Source organism: Biomphalaria glabrata, chromosome 7 (assembly GCF_947242115.1).
Source record: "Biomphalaria glabrata chromosome 7, xgBioGlab47.1, whole genome shotgun sequence".
NCBI lineage: Eukaryota > Metazoa > Mollusca > Gastropoda > Planorbidae > Biomphalaria > Biomphalaria glabrata.
The window spans coordinates 4,757,116-4,780,138 of NC_074717.1; the positions used below are offsets into that span (position 1 = coordinate 4,757,116).

At 34.1% G+C, this 23,023-nt stretch overlaps 1 protein-coding gene across 3 annotated transcripts; it reads right to left on the minus strand.

Moving 5' to 3' along the window:
• Nucleotides 1-289: 289 nt before the first annotated feature.
• Nucleotides 290-21,911, minus strand: LOC106050303 (N-acetylglucosamine-1-phosphodiester alpha-N-acetylglucosaminidase-like). Of its 3 annotated transcripts, none has more exons than XM_056037039.1 (13): nt 21,849-21,911; nt 19,376-19,541; nt 18,386-18,608; nt 17,543-17,759; nt 16,270-16,363; nt 15,289-15,422; nt 14,695-14,803; nt 13,472-13,600; nt 9,867-10,066; nt 7,855-8,031; nt 6,963-7,088; nt 6,762-6,831; nt 290-4,969 (listed from the first exon to the last, which is right to left on the minus strand). In XM_056037039.1, exons 2-13 carry the CDS (start codon nt 19,456-19,458, stop codon nt 4,639-4,641), a joined length of 1,893 nt encoding a protein of 630 aa, XP_055893014.1. In that variant the 5' UTR covers nt 19,459-19,541; nt 21,849-21,911; the 3' UTR covers nt 290-4,638. The 3 variants fall into 3 exon arrangements, with proteins under 3 accessions (XP_055893014.1, XP_055893015.1, XP_055893016.1); XM_056037040.1 differs by lacking the exon at nt 21,849-21,911 and adding an exon at nt 21,769-21,848; XM_056037041.1 differs by lacking the exon at nt 290-4,969 and adding an exon at nt 5,394-5,445.
• Nucleotides 21,912-23,023: the final 1,112 nt, after the last annotated feature.

A 23,023-nucleotide genomic window follows, 5' to 3' on the forward strand; every position in this document is an offset into this window, starting at 1 on the left:
GTCCTATATTATTCAATGGCGCTGGGGTCCTATATTATTCCATTGCACTGGGTCTTCTATTATTCCATTTCAAGACAAAAAAAAGGGTCTCATTTAGTTCAAGGTTGTCTTTGATAATATTGTTAAAGCTTATAAAGGGGAAATCATCAAAATAATTTTTTACACTATTTCTTACTGCCCTTTCCTAAGGTTTTTTTTTTTACAACTTTTTATTAAGGAAAGGGGGGAGGCAATAAATTAACATTGAAATAACTGAAATGCAGATGTTCAATCTCAAGGTCAAGATCACTTCTGGATTTAAAAAAAAAAAGTCAATTAACTCGAGCAATCATTGTCTTATTGAGCAGACATTGTGGTTAGCAGTAATCAAATGAAGACATCTTTCTTTGCACCAACAAACAGGCACAAAATTACAAACACACATACTCCTTACCATCGTGCATTCGTCATATGCATAAGGCAATGTATTTCCCAATATTGCACAGTTCTGCCCCTTAGGGTCAAATACATATAAAATATTCCACAATGCACAACAAAAAAAATAAATCAAGCGCCAAGAACAGAAACAATATACATAAATATTCCATTGTATGAAAGATAAATTAGTAGAGCCGATGCAATGAAAGGAAACGATATACATTTATAAATATTCCATCATACAAAAAGATACATGAATCTAAATCAGTGGTTCCCAAACTTTATGTCTCATAGACCCCCTGCTTAGCTAGTATTGCATTTTTGCTAGCTAGTATTGCATTTTTGCTAGCTAGTATTGCATTTTTGCTACCTAGTATTGCATTTTTGCTAGTTCATCTTCAAATGTTTGGGGGGTTTTTATTACTGATTTCTAACTATATATATATATAGTTCGTCCATCGTGGTTTGATGATGACCACTTTGTCATCCAGGGGGCTGAATGCATTTCTGAGTGCAAAGGATGAACTGGATGCTATAAAAAAAATAATTTTCAAAAATGAGCTTTAATTTAATAAAGTAGTTTAGAGTTGTCCAGCGTGTTCTATTATTATTATTGTTAGAAGGGTTCAATCGTGCTGACACCTATTTCCACTAGATATGAAAATGAAAAAGTGATTAGAAACTTTATGGTGATACTCCATAATATTGAATAAGTATCAAGTATAATCTTTTTGAAGCCAGAACAGATGACATCATTTTTTTTTTCTACTTGTACTTAAGTTCTTCAATAGTTATTCCAAGCAGTTTGTCTTGTCATTTTACAATCTTTTCTATATCATCATCAGAGAAGACTATCCTCAAACCTTATTTAAAAATTAGAACAGAGGACTTTGAAATGTACTAGTAGGTCCATTTAGGACTTTTAAAAAAAGTTATTAACTCTTTCTCTCCTAACTGATGATACCAGCGTTGATTCCACCAGACTGTGGTAAATAGTTACGGAGAGAAAGAGTTAAAATTAATAATTATTTTTTCATTCAAATTACATGATTACAAAAGGTTCCAACAATATATATGTGTCTATGATGTAATTCCATTAATAGGAAATCAAAATTAAATACTGTGATATTCATCAACATGGACATCCCCATTTACATGGACCCCCAATTAATTTTTCACCCTCGTAGACCCCATTAAAGTCATCGTAAACTCATGGGGGTCTATATCAACCACTTTGGGAATAACTGATCTACATAATGGGAATCATTGATCACAAAATTGAAGGTTAGCCCGATGTCAACATTTTCTACTCAAAGTTTTCTTTGTACTGAAAACCGGACACTAAACTTCATAAGCATGTAAGTCGAGTTTGATTTTTTTTTTTTTTAATTTGACCTACTTGTATAATATGAAAGCAAAAGTTGTTTGCAAGAAAAAAAAATTTAGATCAAAACTTAAAAAAAACTATAAACTTAATGATGAAACTAAAATTTAAAACAACCTGAGTTGACACAGGTGTAGAGAGAGAGAGAGTGTGCAAAGGGAAGTTGAGCTTTTCTCCACCCAGACACAAGTACAGACAAAGAGAAACAAAAATAAAAAAATTGTTAAAAGTTGCAGTGACAATTTTTTTTTCTCCAGATGATAAGAAAAATCATTCAGAGAAAGAAAAAAAAGAAAAGGTAAATGTGGACATGAAAAGTAAGATAAAAAAATTTAGCATCAGCTGCTTGTACCAAGATCAAGAGGGAACAGAGATCACAGAAAGTAAAACCCAAAGATGTTTTTGTCACATTTTGACTAAGTAATCTCCACCCCTCGAACATTAAGCTGAGCTATGATATAAACATAAGCTTCACCATAAATCTGAATCTTACCATTAAGTGTTATTTTGACATCAAGCTGAACTTAAACAGAACTTTGACATTTTATCTAAATATTGACACTTTTAATTTTGTAAACTTCTAGGCAGTATTTCTGACACACAAATGCAAAAAAGGGTATAAAAATAAATCGACTGGTTGTAACCAGCCAGTTCAGGAATGTTCTTCACGGAAAAAAAAAAATCACAATATTTAAAGTAGCAGTTTTTTGAATAGCTGGTACCACAGCCAGTATTCTCTGTATTCTGTTATTTGGTTCCAACAAAGCTCAGGCTGAATGAACAGTTGCAAATTTTCACAAACCTATTTCTTCATCAATAAACTTTGATTTGCTTCCCTCACCCAGTGTGAAGTCATCTCTCCCCTCATGTAGTCAAATGTTAAAGAACCTGATGAATGTGGGCCAATATGCTGCATTAATGATAGAACCTTCTTTTAACCATCTCACAGATACTTCTATTCAAATAGATTTGGTCTTAAAACTGTACATACAACAAACCCCTGGACTTAAGAAAAATTACCTAGAATTTTCAATTTTATTTTGGTACAGGGGGTCCTCGGGTTAGGAAGCAGAACTGTTCCTATGTCACACCGTAAACTGATTTTCAGTGCAAATCAGAACTTATGTACTTACTGTATGTAAATACTGTAAGCATGCATAAAGGAAATATAAAATACATTTAGTAATAAAATGCATAAAGGAAATATAAAATACATTTAGTAATAAAATGCATAAAGGAAATATAAAATACATTTAGTAATAAAATGAAACATTAAAAAAAAAGGAGAATTGCTGAAGATGCTGGGGCAGGTAACTCTAGAGAGTCAGCTATGGTAAAGGTTACAGTATCTCTTGCAAGCCTCTCTATCTTCCAGAAATACTGCTGCAGTTTGCGTTTATGACCTCTACCACGCAAAACCACAGTTTGCGTTTATGACTTTTACCACGCAAAACCACTTAAGTCGAAACAAGGCTTTGTATAGTATATGGGAAATGTGTCATAATTAATGAAACATCGTAACCCAGGATTTGCCTAACCCCGAGGACCTCCTGTACACTGTATAACCAAACAAGATGGTTGTTACTTTAAAAAATATGAATTTACTACCATCACAGTAATAAAACAAAAAAGATGTAAAAAATTAAATACAAATGCAACAAAATTTGCATAAAAATTGGTCTAGATCATGGAAGACATGAAAGTGGACACCATTTGAAGATGGTAACAAAACATAACATTATTAGAGTATTAAATAGTTTACAATCTACCTGAAGAGCTTTACCATACATCTAAAACTGAATAACAACACCTCAACTCATATTCTCTTTGAAATAATAAAGTGCGCAGTTTCAGAAAAGTTGGCCAACACCTCTGAACTGGAAAGTTGGCCAAGACATTGTAAACAGAAAAGTTGGCAAAAGACTGCTCTAGGATTGATATCACTAAAAGACCAAAGAAAACTGTCACAAGTTTCTACAAGACATCAATTACATCTGTAGCAAATGAGCTGCTTTAGTATCCATCACTTGACTTTGTTAAACCACAATGTCTAATATTAGCAAGCACAAATGTTTCTCCAGCAGTGAAAGAAATGTGCACTGGTAGTAAAAGAAGTGTATACGAGCAGTGAAAGAAATGTGCACTGGCAGTGAAAAAACTCTGCACTGGTACTGAATTAACTACCTCTTCTAATTTCTTTTACAATGTTTCAGGTGTTCCTTCAGAACTGAAAACTATTATATCTTAGGCCAAACCTCCTGTAGGTCGATTGGTTTTAGGGTTTGAACCCGGACCATCAAGGTGACGGTCCAGAGTGCATACCACACAACCAGGCAGCCATCCTTACACTGCCTTAAACTGTTACTATCACTAACAAAGACCTCATCACTAGCGGCCAACTCATGCTCTTCCTAGAATAAGTCAAGATCATAACCTATATAGAAACTTTTAGTATTGTCTAGACCAACCCTACTCCTGCTCTAAGATGAAATGGCAAGCCTTAAGAGATTGACAGTACACCAGAACAGTAATAACAAACAAGACCAAAAAAATTGTTTTACAAATGTCTGATAACAACTGCCAGATCCATCTCACCTCAGAATAAAAGCACATCATTCAGCATACACTGACTAGCTTAGCCTGTAACTCACATCTTCCTTTCAATATTTTCACACATCTGGAATGGTCTTTTTTAAGGCCTTTCGACTGTTAAATTTTGCACACGAAAATTAGTAACAAAATTATTAACGAGTTATGATGTTGATATTCCACAATGAATACAACCTCAGAGTCAAATACCCACCAGTAGTTGGTATTAAGTCATGGAATTAAATAAATTAAAAATCTCTAATGGAAAATTTTTTTTTCTTGTTTGGTGCCAGAAACAAATTCTGTTCCTCGTCACTAGTGACCAGCTCCTCTTCTTCCTCAGGCCTGGCTGCATTGGTCTTGGTCATGTCCTTGAGCTGTACGTCCTCAACTCCGCCCCTCCCTTTCCTCTTGTTTCGGACACTCCTTTGTTGAGCGCGATTGTCTCCTCTTTCTGTTTTCTGTGTTACCGCCTTGTAATTCTGTCGTAGTCTCACCAGAAAGTAGGTCAGCAGAGCATTGAGCAGAAGACTCACCGAAGCTATCACAGCTAAACATAAAACACTTGTCACACACAGGCTGAGGAGACAGAATGTTACAAGCATATAGCTATCACAGCTAAACATAAGACACTTGTCACACACAGGCTGAGGAGACAGAATGTTACAAGCATATAGCTATCACAGCTCAACATAAAACACTTGTCACACACAGGCTGAGGAGACAGAATATCACAAGCATATAGCTATCACAGCTCAACATAAAACACTTGTCACACACAGGCTGAGGAGACAGAATATCACAAGCATATAGCTATCACAGCTCAACATAAAACACTTGTCACACACAGGCTGAGGAGACAGAATGTTACAAGCATATAGCTATCACAGCTCAACATAAAACACTTGTCACACACAGGCTGAGGAGACAGAATATCACAAGCATATAGCTATCACAGCTCAACATAAAACACTTGTCACACACAGGCTGAGGAGACAGAATATCACAAGCATATAGCTATCACAGCTCAACATAAAACACTTGTCACACACAGGCTGAGGAGACAGAATATCACAAGCATATAATTAACCAAAATACTACACTGCCTAACATCATCCACATATTTTGTGGCATAACTAGGGTCAGTGTCACCAGGTTTCACTCACACTCCCCAAAAACATAATGACGCCACTGTATATATGTAACAATTGGGCAAGAGCCAAAGCTTTAAGCTTTGTTTAAAGCGAAAATTGTAATTATAATGGTATCATCTTCTAGAAATCAGAATGGCTAAAAATAGCTCAGCATCGTATCCAGTAATCTAGAAAATAAAAGACTCAACAAATATAAATGGTAAGAGAATGAAAGGTTCTGGATTCATAGGTCAGTTTGGCTTAATACATTAGTTGGGGAAAAGTAAAGGCGGTTGGATGGTTGTTGTGCTGGCCACATGACAACCTTGCTAACCGTGGGGCCACAGAAACAGATGACCTTTACATCATCTGCCCAATAGATCACAAGGTCTCAAAGGGGAACTACTTTTTTTTTTTTTTTTTTAGCTTAATAGATAAATTTTGAATGAAACTATTGTTTTGAATATTGTTAGTCCAAATGTAGATCAAAACCTTTTTTCTAGAGCACATCTTGAAGAACAAGATTTCACTAGCTGACCATGGTAGATACTTTGTTATGATAAGAAGCTTTAATATCATGAAAGAAAATTGTTGTACAATAGCGTGTCTCTAACAATTCAATAAAATAAATGAGTTAAATAATTCTAAATATACTGCCAAGTACATGCATTAACAAAAAAAAAAATGAAAGTTAAATATTGCAAAGCGGAAGACGCAAAAGTTTCTATTTCATAATTTGATCCTCAAAGGATTGATAAATTTTGTATGGGTCAGTGATGAAGAACTAGGGCCTGCAGGCCATCACAGATCATGATGAAGCTGTGAAGGTACGGCTGAATAAGGCTAATAATTTATTTTTCAGTGCTGCGGCATGACACATATGCCAAAATATCATAAGACCACCAGGCAACAGAAATTTTAGCGAATCATTGGTTTAAGTCTTTGATGACTTTTTACCTTCTTTCTGATGTTTTACCATTATTAAACTTCAGTAACTTTTTTTGTTTGTTATCAGAGAATGTTGTATTTGGTATCAAATTATATGGGAACGCATTTTTTTTTTTTACACAACACAAATTAAAGTTTATAAATCCAAAAATCAATTTAGTTTAATGGGGTCAAATCATTGTTGGCATTGTCAATTAGGAGAGAAAGAGTTAAATACTGGGTCAAAAGTATTTGTGGTCAAGGTAAGTAGTAAGTAAAACAAGTAGGGAAGTGAGAAAAGGTTCAAATACCTGTACTGGTACTGTTTGTCCGGGACCAGGCCTAAGCTTTGTATTCTCTGCTGAGCTAGACAGTACACAGCTGGAATTAAAATATTAACAGAAATGACTGACCTTCGAAACGAAAATGATTGGCTAGCACACTTCAACAGCACAACAAATGTGAGCAGATGGCGTAAAGGCACATAGATCTAAGCTTCAAACCCGACTCACCTTTGCTGTAATGCTGATTGCCAGATGATGTGGTGTTGCAGCTCCCAGTGACGTGGTCACAGTAGCAGCGATGTTCACAGGAACACAGGTGGATGCAGTCCTGGCCGTAGTAACCCAGTGGACAAGCTGCAAAGAAAAGACGAGCTCAATTTGAATAAAGCATCATTTCTATTATTAGCATTTGTATCAGCTTTTATGGTTTATATTAAAACTTTCTCTCAGCAACACAGAAGACAAATTCTTAGTACCCTTGGGCAGTAGAACCAGAAATCATGATTTATGAGATTAAAACCTCAGTTTGTTTGACAACATTATAACAACTATTTAATCAACTTTAGGACTACAATATTGTTAATTCCAGAAGATGAATCCTATTTTGATTTTATTTTAATAACTTTAAAAAAAAATGTTTTGGCTTTGCTAAAATGGAAATCCAGTGACCATGTCAAGTCATGTGGTAAGCACTTCAGATTGTTATAATGTTTAAGCCCTGATTGACAATATCTGTTACCAGGGCTTTTTTTGTTACTGTACTTTTATTTTAACGTATATTATTAATTTTTAGTAGTTAAAAGTCAGGCAATCAACTACTGAGTACCGGCACCTAATCACTGAGTACCGGCACCATTTTTTTTTTTACAAAAAAAGCAGTCTCTTACCATTCAACAGGAGATTAGGACATATGATAATAGTCGTAATTTCTGAAGAAATATCTTACTTATAAAACAAACCAAAAGCAAACATGCAAAATACATAATTTATCCAACATGAGGAAAAATTATAAACCTGATGTTACAATGATCATAAGTGATTACCAGTACAAGATTGTTTTAAATGTCATTAAAATAATATCAAGGTCAATTTTTAAAAGCATATATTGTTAATAACACACCTTCCTGGCAATACTTCCCAGTATAACCTGGCAGACATAGACAATCCCCAGTAATAGGGCTGCAGCTAGCGCCATTCTCACACAGGCAAGGCAGAGAACATTTGTCACCATACCATCCATCCTGGCAAGTCAAAGAGCAGTTTATACCAAGCCAACCAGGATCACACTGGCAACCATCTGGAGAGAACAGAATCAAATTAATTTAACAGGAAACTTTAGATTGACAAAAATAGAAATAGCATTTTGCAAACAGTTCAAACATTTTAAGTCAAATAAAGCTAGAAGATCTAGAAGACCTAATCACATTCCAGCTGGATTACACATAGTATTGGTAATGAATTGTAACAAATATATATATTTAGTCTTTACGGAATTTTCATTACTTTGTTCATTTACTAGCATCATATGTAAAATGTTAGAACAAATAAATTAACCCATACAAAATGGCTTTAGGACTTTTAGACCATCTCAACCTCAGTTAATAGGACTGATAGATAATTTTTTCAAAATGTTTAGATAACACTATGGCAATAGATATAGATATCTTATTATTCTTCACTCTGCCAATAATAATAATAATAATCTTTATTGTCCGTATGGAAATTTGTGCATTACACCATTACACCAAACAAAAAACATTATAACTATAAGAAACCAAAGTGTACATTCACACCAGACGCACTTATAATTTACATGTGACATAGCTATAGATATCTTTTTTAAACTTTTCTAAAGCGTTTGATCCAGTTCACCATCTTAGCATACCTAAAAAATGAAATACTTAGCCCTTCTGGACAACTTCATCCACAGATTTAGTATTTCCCACTAGGTTGAGATCTAACAATGCATAACTTGTTCTAAATCTTGCTCTGATTGTTACTGGCAGTGTTGTTGATATAGTGTCTTGCTATCTTGAGTTGATTACTATTTACGCAAGTTCCTGATAAACTATATAGTGGCTGCCTGGCCGTGCGGTTTGCATGCTGGACTGTCGTTCAGACTTATCGATGGTCCCGGGTTCAAACCCTGCCCACTCCCATCCCCCGTCGTCCTGCAGTAGGTTTGGACTAGGAAGTAATTATCTTCAACTCTGAAGGAACATCCGAAATAAGTAAAAAATTTTACAAAACAAAAAAATTTTACTTCAATAAATAACTTGATAATTTAAAGCAAAGTAGGGAACTGTCCAATGTTAGTATATTCCATGAATCACTAATAAAACATTGTCTTCACTACTCAAACTTTTCAGGGCAAAAGTTATTACTCCTCTCAAACTTTTCAGGGCAAAATTTATTACTAGCATCATAGCATTACTCCTGTCACTAAACTATCTTCGCATAATGTCTTTTCACTACTTTTACATCACTAAAGATATTCCCAATAGCTATTAACTTCTACGCCCCAAAATTGCATGAATAATGAGTTGTTTCTTGTTCTGAATTTATTACCAAATTTTATAGTATAAAGTTGGAAATATAAACATGAAATTACTCATGCACATAAAGACCCTATTTTACATAAAATATTAAAATCTATTATGAAATTTTTTTTTAAATAACTGAATAAAAGAACATTAATATTTGTGGCTAAGTCTTGCAATATCGTTGCCCTAATCAAAGAAAATGTAAAACAAATCAAACATTTACTTAGCGTGTCCATTTATTTTTAATCCGTTTATTTTTAATTCATTATTTTGTTTTTTATGTTGATTTGTTATTATTAGTTTTTACAGCTTTTGAAAAACTAGTAATTATTGTCTGTGATATGTTAATGCCATAACGGCATGTCTAGTAATTTTGTTCAGTGCCATGGTGTCGGGCCTGAATCTTAAAGAAACTTCAAAAACTGTAGAATGCACTAGACATAATGTTTGTCTAGTCATGTGATAGGAGCTTTGGACTGCCAACATGATGAACCTGAGATCAAAACTTGCCCCTGCCACCCCTTGCTGTCCTGCAGGATGTTTGGGCTAAGACTAATCCAAAAGTTATAAAACAAAAGATTCTACATACCTTCTGTACACTGTCCATGAGAGCTACAGGAATTTGGGCAGGTGAGGGTCTCACAACCTGGGCCTGACCAGTGGCCCTGGCAGCGACATACACCAATGTCGCAAGAGCCATGGCCTGAGCAGTCCTTCACAGCACAAGCTGGCGGGTGAGCACAGATAATGGTGGAGACTTTCCTCTCACAGTTGTAGCTGCTGTTTACACTAGACAAAGAGGAACAAAACTAGTTACTAAAGGCACATTCTTGGGCATCTAGAAACTTGGAAGTCAAAGATGACAGGACAGGATTTAAGTAAACATTACAAATCAGCTGCAAACATGATTTTAACATACATAAAGTTAAATTAATTTATGTCCCAATCACATCTGTACCATAACAGATCTATTTTGGTCTATATTTTTTAGTTGAAGTTTTTTTTTTTTAAAGGGACATCACTCAGATAAAATAATTAGCAGAAGTCAGTTGAAAAAGAATGACTCCATTTTGAGATAGAAGTCATAAACTTAAAGAGTCTAGAAGTTATTTGTTATATAGATCTAGTAGTAGTAAGATATTTTGTATGATACTGCATAGGTCATTGATTGGTGCTTGTTTAAGGAATATATTTATTTATATATACATATATAATCATCATAATAAGTTATATGCAGGAAAGTGAGTTGGACATTTCATTGTATTAAATGTTTCTTAATTGAATAATAAAACTATTGGATGTAGATTAATGATAATTTTGAATAATAATAATTATAATAATTAAACAACAAAATATTAAAAATAACTGGCAAAAGTGATATTTGCCCTGACACAATTTACATAATTCAGATTTGTATAAATCAAGATAGTTCCAACAAGCAGGACTAAGAGATAGGACAACACTATTATGGATGAGACTGGAAAATATCAAAGGACAGCAGAAGAGAAGAGACAGTAATAAAATACAAATGTTGATTTGTGTAATCTAATTTGATTGTGATACCTGGTTGCTGAATGCTAAGACTGAAAGACAATGTCATCTTTGAGAGTTTAAAATGATATATAGGACAGTGTGCATGTAATTTAAAAAAAAAAACAAGTAAAAAATGTTTCCAGTCCATAATTTAGGAAACAATCAGGAGGACGTCCTCAATTCTGTGAAGTGGCAGGAGGATGCTGGGATTGTCTGGACAAAAAGTGACACATGATTACTAGGCCAGATTGCTAGACTAGTTAAAACTAGCTTTCAAAAAGCATATTAACTAATCCCTAAACCTAACTGTCCCCTAAACCTGAGTTCCTGAGAGTGACCTTCCATCTTCTCTATCAATCTCTAGATCAACATTTTTGTGACAATCAAGCTCAGTGTCTGATATTTCAACTGATAATGTTATTCTTAATGAAAATCTGACTCCTAAGTCTTAAATCAACCAAAGCATTAATTAAATTTTGGAGTGTCAAACACCTAGATCTACTGTTAACATGCTTGACTCCTAATCAATTCAAAATTTTGAGACATTTTTATGTCAAACCACAAGTCCTTTCACATACATGGGGGCAGATATTTGCCATGGCTAAACCATGACATTTAATTATGATTGGTTTGTTATTTTTAGATTCTGGTGCATTTTGTTTTATAAATTAGGCAACTACAGAGAAATAGGACAAGAAGTCTTGTGGCCATTAGGGAATTACCAAAAAGTCGATACAGCAGCCATCTTTTGTACAGCGCATTAAAAAAAGGCTTTAAGTTCCACAAGAAGTACGCAAAAGAGAATTGAGAACAAAAAAAAATTCTACATAAGATATCAGAATGCTGTCTGACTAAAAGACAATAATGATGACCAATATGTCAGAAAATAGGGGCTGAAAAATCGAAGCCAAAAGAATGAACCCAAACTTTAATCACTGCCCAAGCAAGGAAACTAACAAAGCATAACTTGTTCTAAATCTTGTTCTGATTGTTACTGCCAGTGTTATTGATATAGTGTCTTGCTATCTTTAGTTGATTACTTTTTACGCAAGTTCCTGATAAACTATATAGTTACTTCAATAAATAACTTGATAATTTCAAGCAAAGTAGGGAACTGTCCAATGTTGGTATATTCCACGGATCATAAATCACTAATACAACATTGTCTTCACTACAGGAATTTGGGCAGGTGAGGGTCTCACAACCTGGACCTGGCCAGTGGCCCTGACAGCGACATACACCAATGTCGCAAGAGCCATGGCCTGAGCAGTCCTTCACAGCACAAGCTGGCAGGTGTGCACAGATAATGGTAGACACTTTCCTCTCACAGAAGAGAATTGAGAACAAAAAAAATAAGATATCAGAAAGACTAAACAACAATATTGATGAACAATATGTCAGAAAATATGGGCTGAAAAATCGTAGCCAAAACAATGGACCCAATCTTTAATCACTGCCCAAGCAAGGAAACTTGAGAAATTCCCCAAACTATAAGGCCATAAGTCTGGTCAGTCATCAAAGCAAGGCAAGGCAATGCTAAGACTAATGCTCAACAGAGGAAACCCTGAAGAGGTCCTCGAAGAACAGGCATGCTTCAGAGCAGGTAGAAGCACTATTGAATAAATAATTCATATCAGGCTGTTAAATGAAACATGCCTTAAACACCAGAAGAAACTGGTAAACAACTTCATAGACTCCCAAATAAAAAAAGCATTTGACCAGGTTCAGCATGATAACATGTGGCAATGCAAATAGAGCAGTACTACTGAACAAACAAATTGAACAACCAAACTGGAGAAGTTTTAGAACATCTATATCTATGGTCAAGGATGCATTCTCTCCCCTGCTTTTTTTTAACATAATTCTAGAGCATTTCATGTTGTAAACTGTAGAAAGATTTAGTTCTAGCTTGATCCTAAACAGGGGCCCTAACCCTAACCCTATTTCTAATCTCAGGTTTGTAGATAATATATGCCTAATTGGAGAAAATGCAAAACAGATACAAAACTTACTTACAAGCGGAAAAAAACTAAGTACTGGTTTGTGGAAGAGATAGCATGAGACGTAGCTTACAATTGAATGGCCAAACATTAGAAAAAGTTAAAATATCTAGGGTCAAACATAACAAAAGAAGGAGCATCAATAAAAAGAGATTAAAAAAACCTGTCTTAGCTTGACATTCCCTGCCTGTGGAAAACTTTGGAAAATATGGAACAGTAAGATGAATAACATTTTATTTTATTTATTCAAACCTTTGACAGTAAACGCTACAGAAAAATGCAGGGTATCAGATACCAGGAAAAGAAGACACATGGATTAGTACTTTAACAAGTCAACACTCTGGCTGCCAAAAAAGGAATAACTAAATACTGTGAGGAGACGAAAGCTGAGCTGGTTTGGTCCTATCGTAAGACATGACTCACTATCAAAAGTCATTTTCCAAGGTACAGTGGAGGGAGCACCAAGAAAGGGTCATCCAAAGAAAAGCTGGCTGGACATTCTAAAAGACTGGACAGGCCTCTCTCTTGATATTCTGCACAGAACAGCCGCTGACCAGAAAGAGTGGAGAGACTTTGTTGCACACCTACGGCAAAAGTGAAGTGACAGACGAAAGATGATCACGATGAATTGAGACACTAAACCCGATCTTACAAAACTTACCAAAGGTCAGATGGAAAATTGACCAAGGTTCCATTAATGACAGTTGTGGCTGAGCCACCCCCATCTAGGTTGATGGCATTGTAAAGACCAAGGTTAATCAACAATTCAGCAAAGTCATATAAGTTGATCCTGAGGAAAAGAAAAGATCCAATCATTGAAATATAAAAATAAATTACTAGAAAGTTATACAAATGAAATTTTTAGTATTTAGAAACTTTGCTATTACAAAACTTGATAAAAATACAACATAATTTGAAAACTCAATCACACGCTTAACTTTCCCACAGGATGAAATATTTCTCATACTGCCATTTTCACACTTGCCTATGAATTCTTCATTATTTCCACAATTTCAAGAAAAAAAACTATCTTGTTTTTAGCAAATGACTTAACTCTTCTTTGTTACCTAGCCTACAAATGGTTGCTATTGCAATCTGATAGTACTAACTTTTTAGACATATTTTGATGCATTAACTCTTTCAGTGCAGCGTTACTCTCAGCGAGTAACTTCGGTAGCACTGGTCAGTGCGGCGTTACCCTCAGCAAGTAACTTGGTTATTAATATTTACTTCACTACCTTTTTTTGTTAAACTTTTTTTTATATTTTTCTGATGTGGGAGTGATTGTTTTGGTAGTAAATTTGATGCTGTACCAACACGTTTTTTTAAAAAAAGACAACATTGTGTTAATGGTTCCTCTTTTTTAGTTTATTTTCCAGGACACGAATAATGCAAAAAATACAATTTCTTAGAACATTTGTTCATCTTTTATAAAATTTGAAGTGATTAAATGTGTTAAGTATTGTGATTTTTTAATATTTATGGATTAAAAGTTTAATTAAAAGTTTAAATCTTTCAGTATATTGATTTTTAAATGATTTTTTTTATATATTTCCTTTTCCTGTGCTCAGTTTAAAATTAATTTTAAAAAAAAAATTCTTAAATAATTAACTTTATTTATTATAAATATGTAGCCCATTCATTTTCCTTTACAATAAAATCAAATATATTAGATTATTTAATAAAATAAAAAAGTTATGTTAGTTTTAGTAACACTACCCCCCTTGAACATTTTTGTTCATCCCGGAAAACTCCATTTTTTTCTATCAAAATATATTGCACTGAAAGAGTTAAGCTATTCAAACTATAATTTGAACATTTTTTTTTTACATTTTTTTTTTGTGATGTAAAAAATATTTTAAAAAAACAGACATTAGCACTAACCCATATAAATCTGTTTTGCCGTCAATTTGTATCATATGTATTTTGCCCTCCCTGTCATGGCCAACAGCTGTCCGAGCCGAAGTAACAGATGCAAATCTCTGCAAGGTACCTATGAAATATAATGAAACACTTTAAACTGCTGTTATTTTTTTATAGAATAAACAACTATAAGATGTTAGTGATACATTTATATTAGAATAATCAAAATATACAAAATAAAAATAAAAATCTTCAAGTTAAGTACTAAAGTTTCATGACTATTATTTAGTTATGAAATATGTTTTTCAGATTGTCCCCATTTTGTCTCTGCAGCTGAAGTAGTAGACCCTAATTACATACTAAAAAAAAAAAAAAAGCAAAAAATAATTACATAATTTTAATCTGATTGTATGAATTTATTTGGAAGCAGCATGCATATTTATTATACTATTTTATATGTTGTTGTTTTTCATTCGACAAAGTCCAATGCTCCTACCCAATTATTAAACACAAGAGGGCATGTTGACAACAGTCTAATATCAAACACTCCAGTAAAGCTAAATCATAGGAATAAAATCAAACAATACAGTAAGGATAGACAATGTTTCAACCAACCAGTTTCTTCAGTTTCCGAACACTCCAGCTTCAAGCTTTCCTCCAGGTAGTTGACCCCATCCCTGACCAACCAGAGGACACCTCCGACCAACTGAGTAAACTCTTGCACTAACAGGTCCAGCTCTGACACATAGCTGAAATAATTGAATTTGTTATAACTACATTTATGTGGACAGGAAACAGTTACGCTAAAAGGCAACTAAATCAAAACAAAGAATACATTTGTTACCTCCTCTTGCAAAATGAGTCTAAGGAAAATAACCCAGTGGGAAAATAATCTTACATATTTAGTCAGATTAAATTATTAAGTAATTCTTTATGATATATGGCTCATTCTGTCTTGGAAGACAATGGATGCGCCCAGTTGAGTCACTGGTTTTAGTTTCTTCTTGAAACGAGGCAGAATCTGGTGTGGCTAATCAAGCCAATTCTGGAGCGTAAAATTTGCCATAATTTGTATGCGTGCATGCGTCAACCCATAACTGTTGCCTCCCATGTTGTTTTAGCTGCTTTGCAGCAGCATCAGAGTTTCCTCTCAGGGGCGCATGTAAATTATATTTACACCTGAAGGCACATCCGAAACAAAATATTTTACAAACAGAATGTCTGAAATGTATAAGCTAAGATCTAATATAAAAAGATCACACACAAATTTTATTTGTAAACATTAGCCTCAGAATAGTGTAAAAGTAATCCAAAATTTTATATTTGATTCAAATGGTTATGCGGCTGAGAGTCATAAGCGGCTAGGCTACCTATCAAGTGGGCTTAAGCTGAGTAGTGTTTCATGTGGGCCAAAAGACAGCATGAAAATATTTCTCCCCTCCACACACGTTTACACAAGAGATTTGTCCACAGCACACTGAATATGCCAAAGCATCAAAGATGCGCAAACCAAAAAAGCAGTTTAAAAAAATTAATAATAAAATCATAAATGACAATAAAAAACTATGCAGACAGAACAAACATAAGAGGACTTACCCTGTGAAGATGTAACCATTTTTAGTCAAACCAAAGTGTACATTTTGAATGCCTCCAGAGTCTTGGACTAGATAACCGTCACTTACAATGTTACCTGTAACAAGCAACAAAAATAAAAAAGTATTACACTTAACTGCCATCACTAACTTAAAGAGTTTAATTTCAATATTTCAAGTACAATTTCAAATTCTTTTCAACAATAACAAAGGACAGATGGACATCTTTTAGCCAGACAACAGATGGACATCTTTTAGCCAGACAACAGATGGACATCTTTTAGCCAGACAACAGATGGACATCTTTTAGCCAGACAACAGATGGACATCTTTTAGCCAGACAACAGATGGACATCTTTTAGCCAGACAACAGATGGACATCTTTTAGCCAGACAACAGATGGACATCTTTTAGCCAGACAACAGATGGACATCTTTTAGCCAGACAACAGATGGACATCTTTTAGCCAGACAACAGATGGAGGGGATATAATTACAATAGGCAAACAGCGAGAATATGTGGGAACAAAGGGAAGCATTGTCAAGAGGCTAAGTACGCTTGAACTTGGCTTGGCTACCTGTGAACGGATCTCAAGATTCGACACCCAACTTGAGCAGAGATGTGTTTACTGAACGCCTAAAGGCAGCATGGAAAAATCTTCTCCTAGATACCCCCTCCCACCCACTGGTCCACAACTGAGATTGGACCAAAGCGCTCTGAGCATGCTATAAGCATGAAAGTAGCTCTATATAAAAGCTATAATAATATTAAATAAATAATATATTTAGCATAAACTTGGCTCTATTTCCAATCCAAACGCTAAGCTAAGTTGTGTTTGATGAGTGCCTAAAGGAAAAACAGAAACCTTCTCGCAGATACACCCCCCCCCCACCTACATGTCCATAAAAGAGATAGAACCATAGCACACTGAGCTTGCACTAGCATGTAAGATTCACTACACTAAAACAATACAAGAATAATAATAAGAAGAAGATTAATGATTAAGTCAAATGGAGATCTATAGTAAAAAGTTGATTGTCACTAAACTTTCCCTGGCATCTAAAAGAACTCTTCAAAAAAAATTAATTCATTTCAACATGTTATACATATAAATATTATTGGAATATCATTGCCTTTTTTTTAAACACCTAGCTACTTTATATTTTTAGGTTTGTCTTCTTCCCTTAACACACAATGCACAGGTTACACTATACAAATATTGAAGTTTAAAAGGAAATATCTATAAGCAAAGGGATATGATTATCTACAACTTTTACCTAAGCACTGCCCTGTCTTTGTATTGAAGAAGCCTGCATTTGCAGCAGCTATACAGCGCTTCTGGGCACTGGAATCCACCACGGTGTACTGGTCTCCGCTGTCATTCCTGCAGGTTCCATGCTGTCCAGGCTCCAGTACTGACCAAGTGGTCAGTGGATTGTTGACCTGCTGATGGTGAATGTGTACCTGCTGCTTGTTCCAGCTGTACTGACCAAACTAAAATGAAAAAATAAATACTATTGAAACTCACAACAGAGTCAATTGCAGAAACAGTCAAGACTGTGCTACAAATGATTGTGTTAAGTTTGCCTTTCAAAAAAAAAAGGAAAAAAAAAACCATCCTATTACACTTTGTGATGTTTAGGGCAGATGATATAAAGGTCATCTGTTTCTATGGCTACAAGGGTGTCATGTGGTGAGCGTGTTTCCCCAACTAATGTCAGGTACACATTAGAGTTGGTGGACTCAGAGGTGCCCTAAAAATCCAGAAATTCAAAACCTCTGTCTTAAACCAAGATTCAAACTGAGATTTTTCAGTTCAGAAGCTGAGTGCTCTACCACTCAACCACCGTGACTCCTGTTAAGTTTGTATGGTGATCTCACTTATTTCTGTGGGGTTTTAGAAACTATTAGGATAATATCTCCTAAGTTAACTATTCATTGTGTGGAGCATATTATGAAAAAAATAAGGATAACATAACAAATAAACATAAATATTTGTCTTAAAACAAGTTGCAAAGTTTCCGCATATGGTAATGATATTTAAATATAAGAAATATTATATGATCATTTATTTCTATCAAAGTTTGATCAAACTTGTTACAAAAAAAATCAAAGGCTACCTCTTTAACCATGTGATGGGCCTCTACCAATGGTAAAACAATGGATGAATCTGAATATGCTTGGTACTTGCTTTGATAATTTGTCACATTCTTGTAGATGACAGACTGGCAGCTGTTGGCATCTCTTTGCCTCCTGTGTACAAAGCTGGGTCTGGTTTGAAAGTATTCTGATACAAATAAGTCCAATTCATCTTCAACAACATCGTTTTGGTCTTTTAAGTCCCTAAAGAGAAAAATGTTTAAAAATATAAAACTTATAGAAAGCTGCTGTCAAGTTATTTGAAATTAACAAAAGTAAATTTTATTTTTGAGATCTAATGGTTCTTGAGGTGCTGAAAATCAGGCTGTGGTCATGACAGTTCCCTTTTCTCTTTTATTTCAGGGACCTAAGCTAAATGGGAATTCTTAATATCCACAAATACTAATTGGGGCTTCCATCTTGATTTCAGCAGCCAACCCATTTACCACTTCCCCACTAAATCTCTAACAATTAATCTACAATAATCTGACATTTTATAAAAACAATAATTGTATTACTGTCACAAAGAATACTCAAAGTCATGACCCAATAAGCATTTTGGAAGCATTGATCTTTCATGAACTGCTTTAATGCTTTTCCTTTTCATATCATAGAGGCCTAATTCTCTAGTTTGATATTAATTAAAAGTTTCCCTTACAGACCTTGCAATCTATAGGGTAGATTATGTAAAGGTCATCTGTTTCTGTGGCCCAAGGTTAACGAGGGTGTCGTGGCCAGCACAATGACCAACCGTCTTTACTTTTCCCCAACTAATGTCAGGTACCCAATAGAGCTGGGTGGACTCAGAGGCGCACTAAAGATCCCGGAATTAAAAATCTTAGTCTTCACCAAGATTTGAATCCAGGATTCAGGCTCAGAGGCCAAGCACTTTACCACTTAGCCACTGTCCCTCACTAAATTAATTAAGCTGTTTAATAACATTGTTTTTATAAGGAACATCTCACACTTACCCTCTTACTGAAACCAGGTCTATGAATATCAAAAGTTTCAGAACAAAGATGACGTAGTTACAAATCCATTTAGGAAGAAACATCTAAGCCGAAGTGCTTGTGCAATGGTTCCACAAAAAACAAGGAGTATTTTCCCATGCATCAGTTTTAGACAGCTGCCTGTTGCCTGAAACGTCATCAGCATCTTATGTTCATTTTGTATGTATATCTTTTTGTTGGTTTTATTTTCAAAGAAATGTTGGTAAAAGGAAGAATTTACGATGAATTAATTTTACAAACAAAAAGGATGTGAATCTTAATAGATCTACAAACAACAGTAAAAAAAAAAAAAAAGGTTTATTGTCTTATCATCTTAAATGCAACTGTCGCAACCTAATTGATATTTCAAATTTATATATATATATATATATATATATACATCTTAAGTTTTTTGTGCCAATCTTCTTTTGTTGCAAGTATTTTATGGCTTAATTATATGACTGTGATATTTAGAAATGACCAAGATTTTTTGGTTATGTTTTCAATAACCGATTTGCTTATTTCTTGTCAATGAGGCCTTGCATTCATATATTCTATACAGGTTCTTCTCTACACCAAAGTCAAAAGTAATCTTATCTTCTTATCTTATATATAGCACAGACATTACTTCAAAAAAGAACATAAGTACGCCCTACACATTTCATATGTCGAGCTAGTCATGCAATGTTAATTAATGATTTAGACTCTTCTAAGTCGTCGGTTTTCCTGGCTGATTCTGGCAACCTATTCCATTATCTAATAGCATTAGTGAAGAAGGAGCACTTGTACAAATTTGTTCTAGCGTATGGAATAAGAAATGTGCCTCTATACTTGTGTTTGAGTATTTCATTAGGTTTTGTTTTTCTATAAATGTAAATTATGGTTTTTGTTTTATGCATTATAGTTACTTTACTTTTTAATTCTCCAGTGCTCAAGTGTCTCTAAGTTTAGTGATTTTACTAATGGTGTGACTCTAATCAAATTAGAATGTTCGTTTGTTATAAATCTCACAGCTCTATTTTGTATTTGTTCTAGTTCACACTTCAACATTCTCAAGTTAAGTATTTTATCCCCTTCAGCACACATAGTTATATCTGTGAACTTATCAAAGTGTAAGGCCTTAAGTACATGCGAATAAATATGAAATTTTAGCAGTTATTAATATAATTGCTGATCAATCCATCACTGTATTGGGAGGGATATACCGTAGTATTGCTTGTTCTTATTAAATCTAAAACATTATTACAGACACTTCTTCATAAAAGAAAATAACCATGTATTATCACTTATAAGTGGGTTAGGGTTATTTATAGTGTATTTTTATGTGTTAATCTAGTCATGCGTGTCAATTAGAGACTTGAAGGCTATTTATGAAATATTATTCTCTATCACTGAACAAAAATGGAAAGTTGCCATTTGGAAACAATCCTCACTGAACTAGAATAGATCTATCCAATCTATCTATAGAGGAGAGTATCTAGCCATAGATTATCTAGATCTAGATTAATAGATCTATCTAGATCTAGAACTACAGAACCAAAATCAATCTAGATTCTAGATCTAGATATCGTAAATTCTAGATCTAAACTAGAATCTAGATATAGTAGTTGGGTTAACTTTTAAGATAAGAAATTAAAACTTAAAAGTAATAAAAGACTTGAATTAGGTCTAGAGTCTAACTAGAGTCTAGATCTAGGCTAGATAGTACTAATAGTAGATTGCTAGATCTAGATAAGAAAATACCCAAGCCCAAGACAAGACAATCTAAAAGTTACTAGATCTATCTTAGATCTAGATGTCTAATTTAGTAATTATAGTGACTACTAGTACTAGTACTACTCAACTAGTAGTACTAGTAGTCTAGTTAAGTAGTATCTAGACTAATCTAGAATCTAGAGTCAATAGTAATAGTCAAATAGTGACAATTACAATACTACAATAGATTCTATTATTAATTATATCTAGACAATCTAGTAATTATTTCTAGATTATAATTATAGTAGATAGTATAAGTCTACTATAACTTATAGGTACTAATAAAGTATAGACTATGACTATAGAGTAACTTAGTAAGTAATAGATCTAAATCATCTAATGATTCTAATCTTAGACTTAGAGTAAACTAAATCTATGGAATACTAAAATACTATGACTATTAATGAGTATGATACTTATGATGGATCATTAAGATTCCTTAAATTTAAATCATTATTCATCTATATTTCTATAATCTATTGGATGGGGGGGGGGATGGGTAATCCCGGATTCGGAAGAATGTTTCGTTCTAGATCAGATTCTAGTTTCAGATCAAGACTATGGAGCTTATCTAGATCTATTTCTAGAACAGTTACAGTGACTAACAGTTAAAATCTTACTAAAATCTAGATCTAGATCTATTTTAATCTATATCATCTAGGTTTGTTATTAAATAAAGGTAAGGCCAAATGTTACCAACATCAAAGTTTGACACTTTTGTTTTCATACACAAATGAGCGTTTCCTCTACGGTACAGACCAAATAAAGGCTCTATTAAAATATTACAAACCGGGGCAGGATCTATACTTTTATACTATTTTACATCAGTGAGTTTCAAATGGAAATGACAGATAATACATTGAAGAGCAAATTGTGCTGAACTGAAACAAAGGGATGTAATTAGCAAGCCTGTCTTTTAAATTATAATACTTTTTACATACCCTTTTTGACATGTATGTTTAATAAAAATATTATCTACATGTTTTTATTTTTTAAATTAAATCAATTATATATACATATTTAACAATAAAATAACGATATAAAACCTTATTTAAAAAAGAACAGAAAGAAAACGTTGAACTTAATGAATAAATATTGCACCGTTTTTAATAATTACATATTTTAAAACTACCTACGATACCCCTAAATCTTGTTATTAGCCAAACAATTTGGACAGTTGTGAAGCACCAATGGAATATAAAATACCGGTGTGTATCACAAATCTTACATTCTTATCTTGTAAACATGTGTCACATTCATGGTTGCCCACAGGATTTGTTGCAGGGGGGTGCAAGTTGCCACCTATGGCTCAAAGTCGTAGATTCAACTTTTTTTTATTACGGAGAATATAAAAGAAAAAAAAAGGTGCCCCCTCGCCCCCCCCCCCTTACCTATGTGATATTAAGTTCACTGTAAATACTTGTTTCATGAAATAAAAATAAAAAAACTAACGTGAAAAAAACTGTTTACTGTTTATCCCTGCGGCCCGTGCATCCCAACAGTTGATCAAACACAAAATGCAAACGCTGCCAAAACTGTCAATAAATTTACTACTGAATTGCTTCTCGTCGCGATGGACAAGCCGGCAGAACGCTTATCTGGCAGTTCTGATATTGTTCTGTACGTTGCAGCTCTTGAATCGTTTTAGGATGAAGACAAAATATAGGTTGAACTGAGCATTGTCATAGTTTGAAAAGCGAGAAGTTAATGAAGAAACTAAAGAATCAAGATACGGAATGTTAAGTCGTGTTCTGTAATAATCCCAAAATGCAAACATGTGGTTTTTGCTCGGTGTATTTGTCGACTGCAAAGTCTCGGCAGCACCAACTCATTACCAAGTTTGTCTGCCAGCAGTGTCACCTTATTCGAGATCCC

Coding starts and splice junctions, on each gene's coding strand:
- LOC106050303 (XM_056037039.1), bottom strand. CDS start 19,458: ATGTTTCTTCCTAAATGGATTTGTAACTACGTCATCTTTGTTCTGAAA. Junction 17,760..18,385: donor CCCATCACATGGTTAAAGAG/GTAGCCTTTGAT, acceptor TTTTCATTTTAG/TTTGGTCAGTACAGCTGGAA. Junction 4,970..6,761: donor GACAAACAGTACCAGTACAG/GTATTTGAACCT, acceptor CTGTCTCCTCAG/CCTGTGTGTGACAAGTGTTT.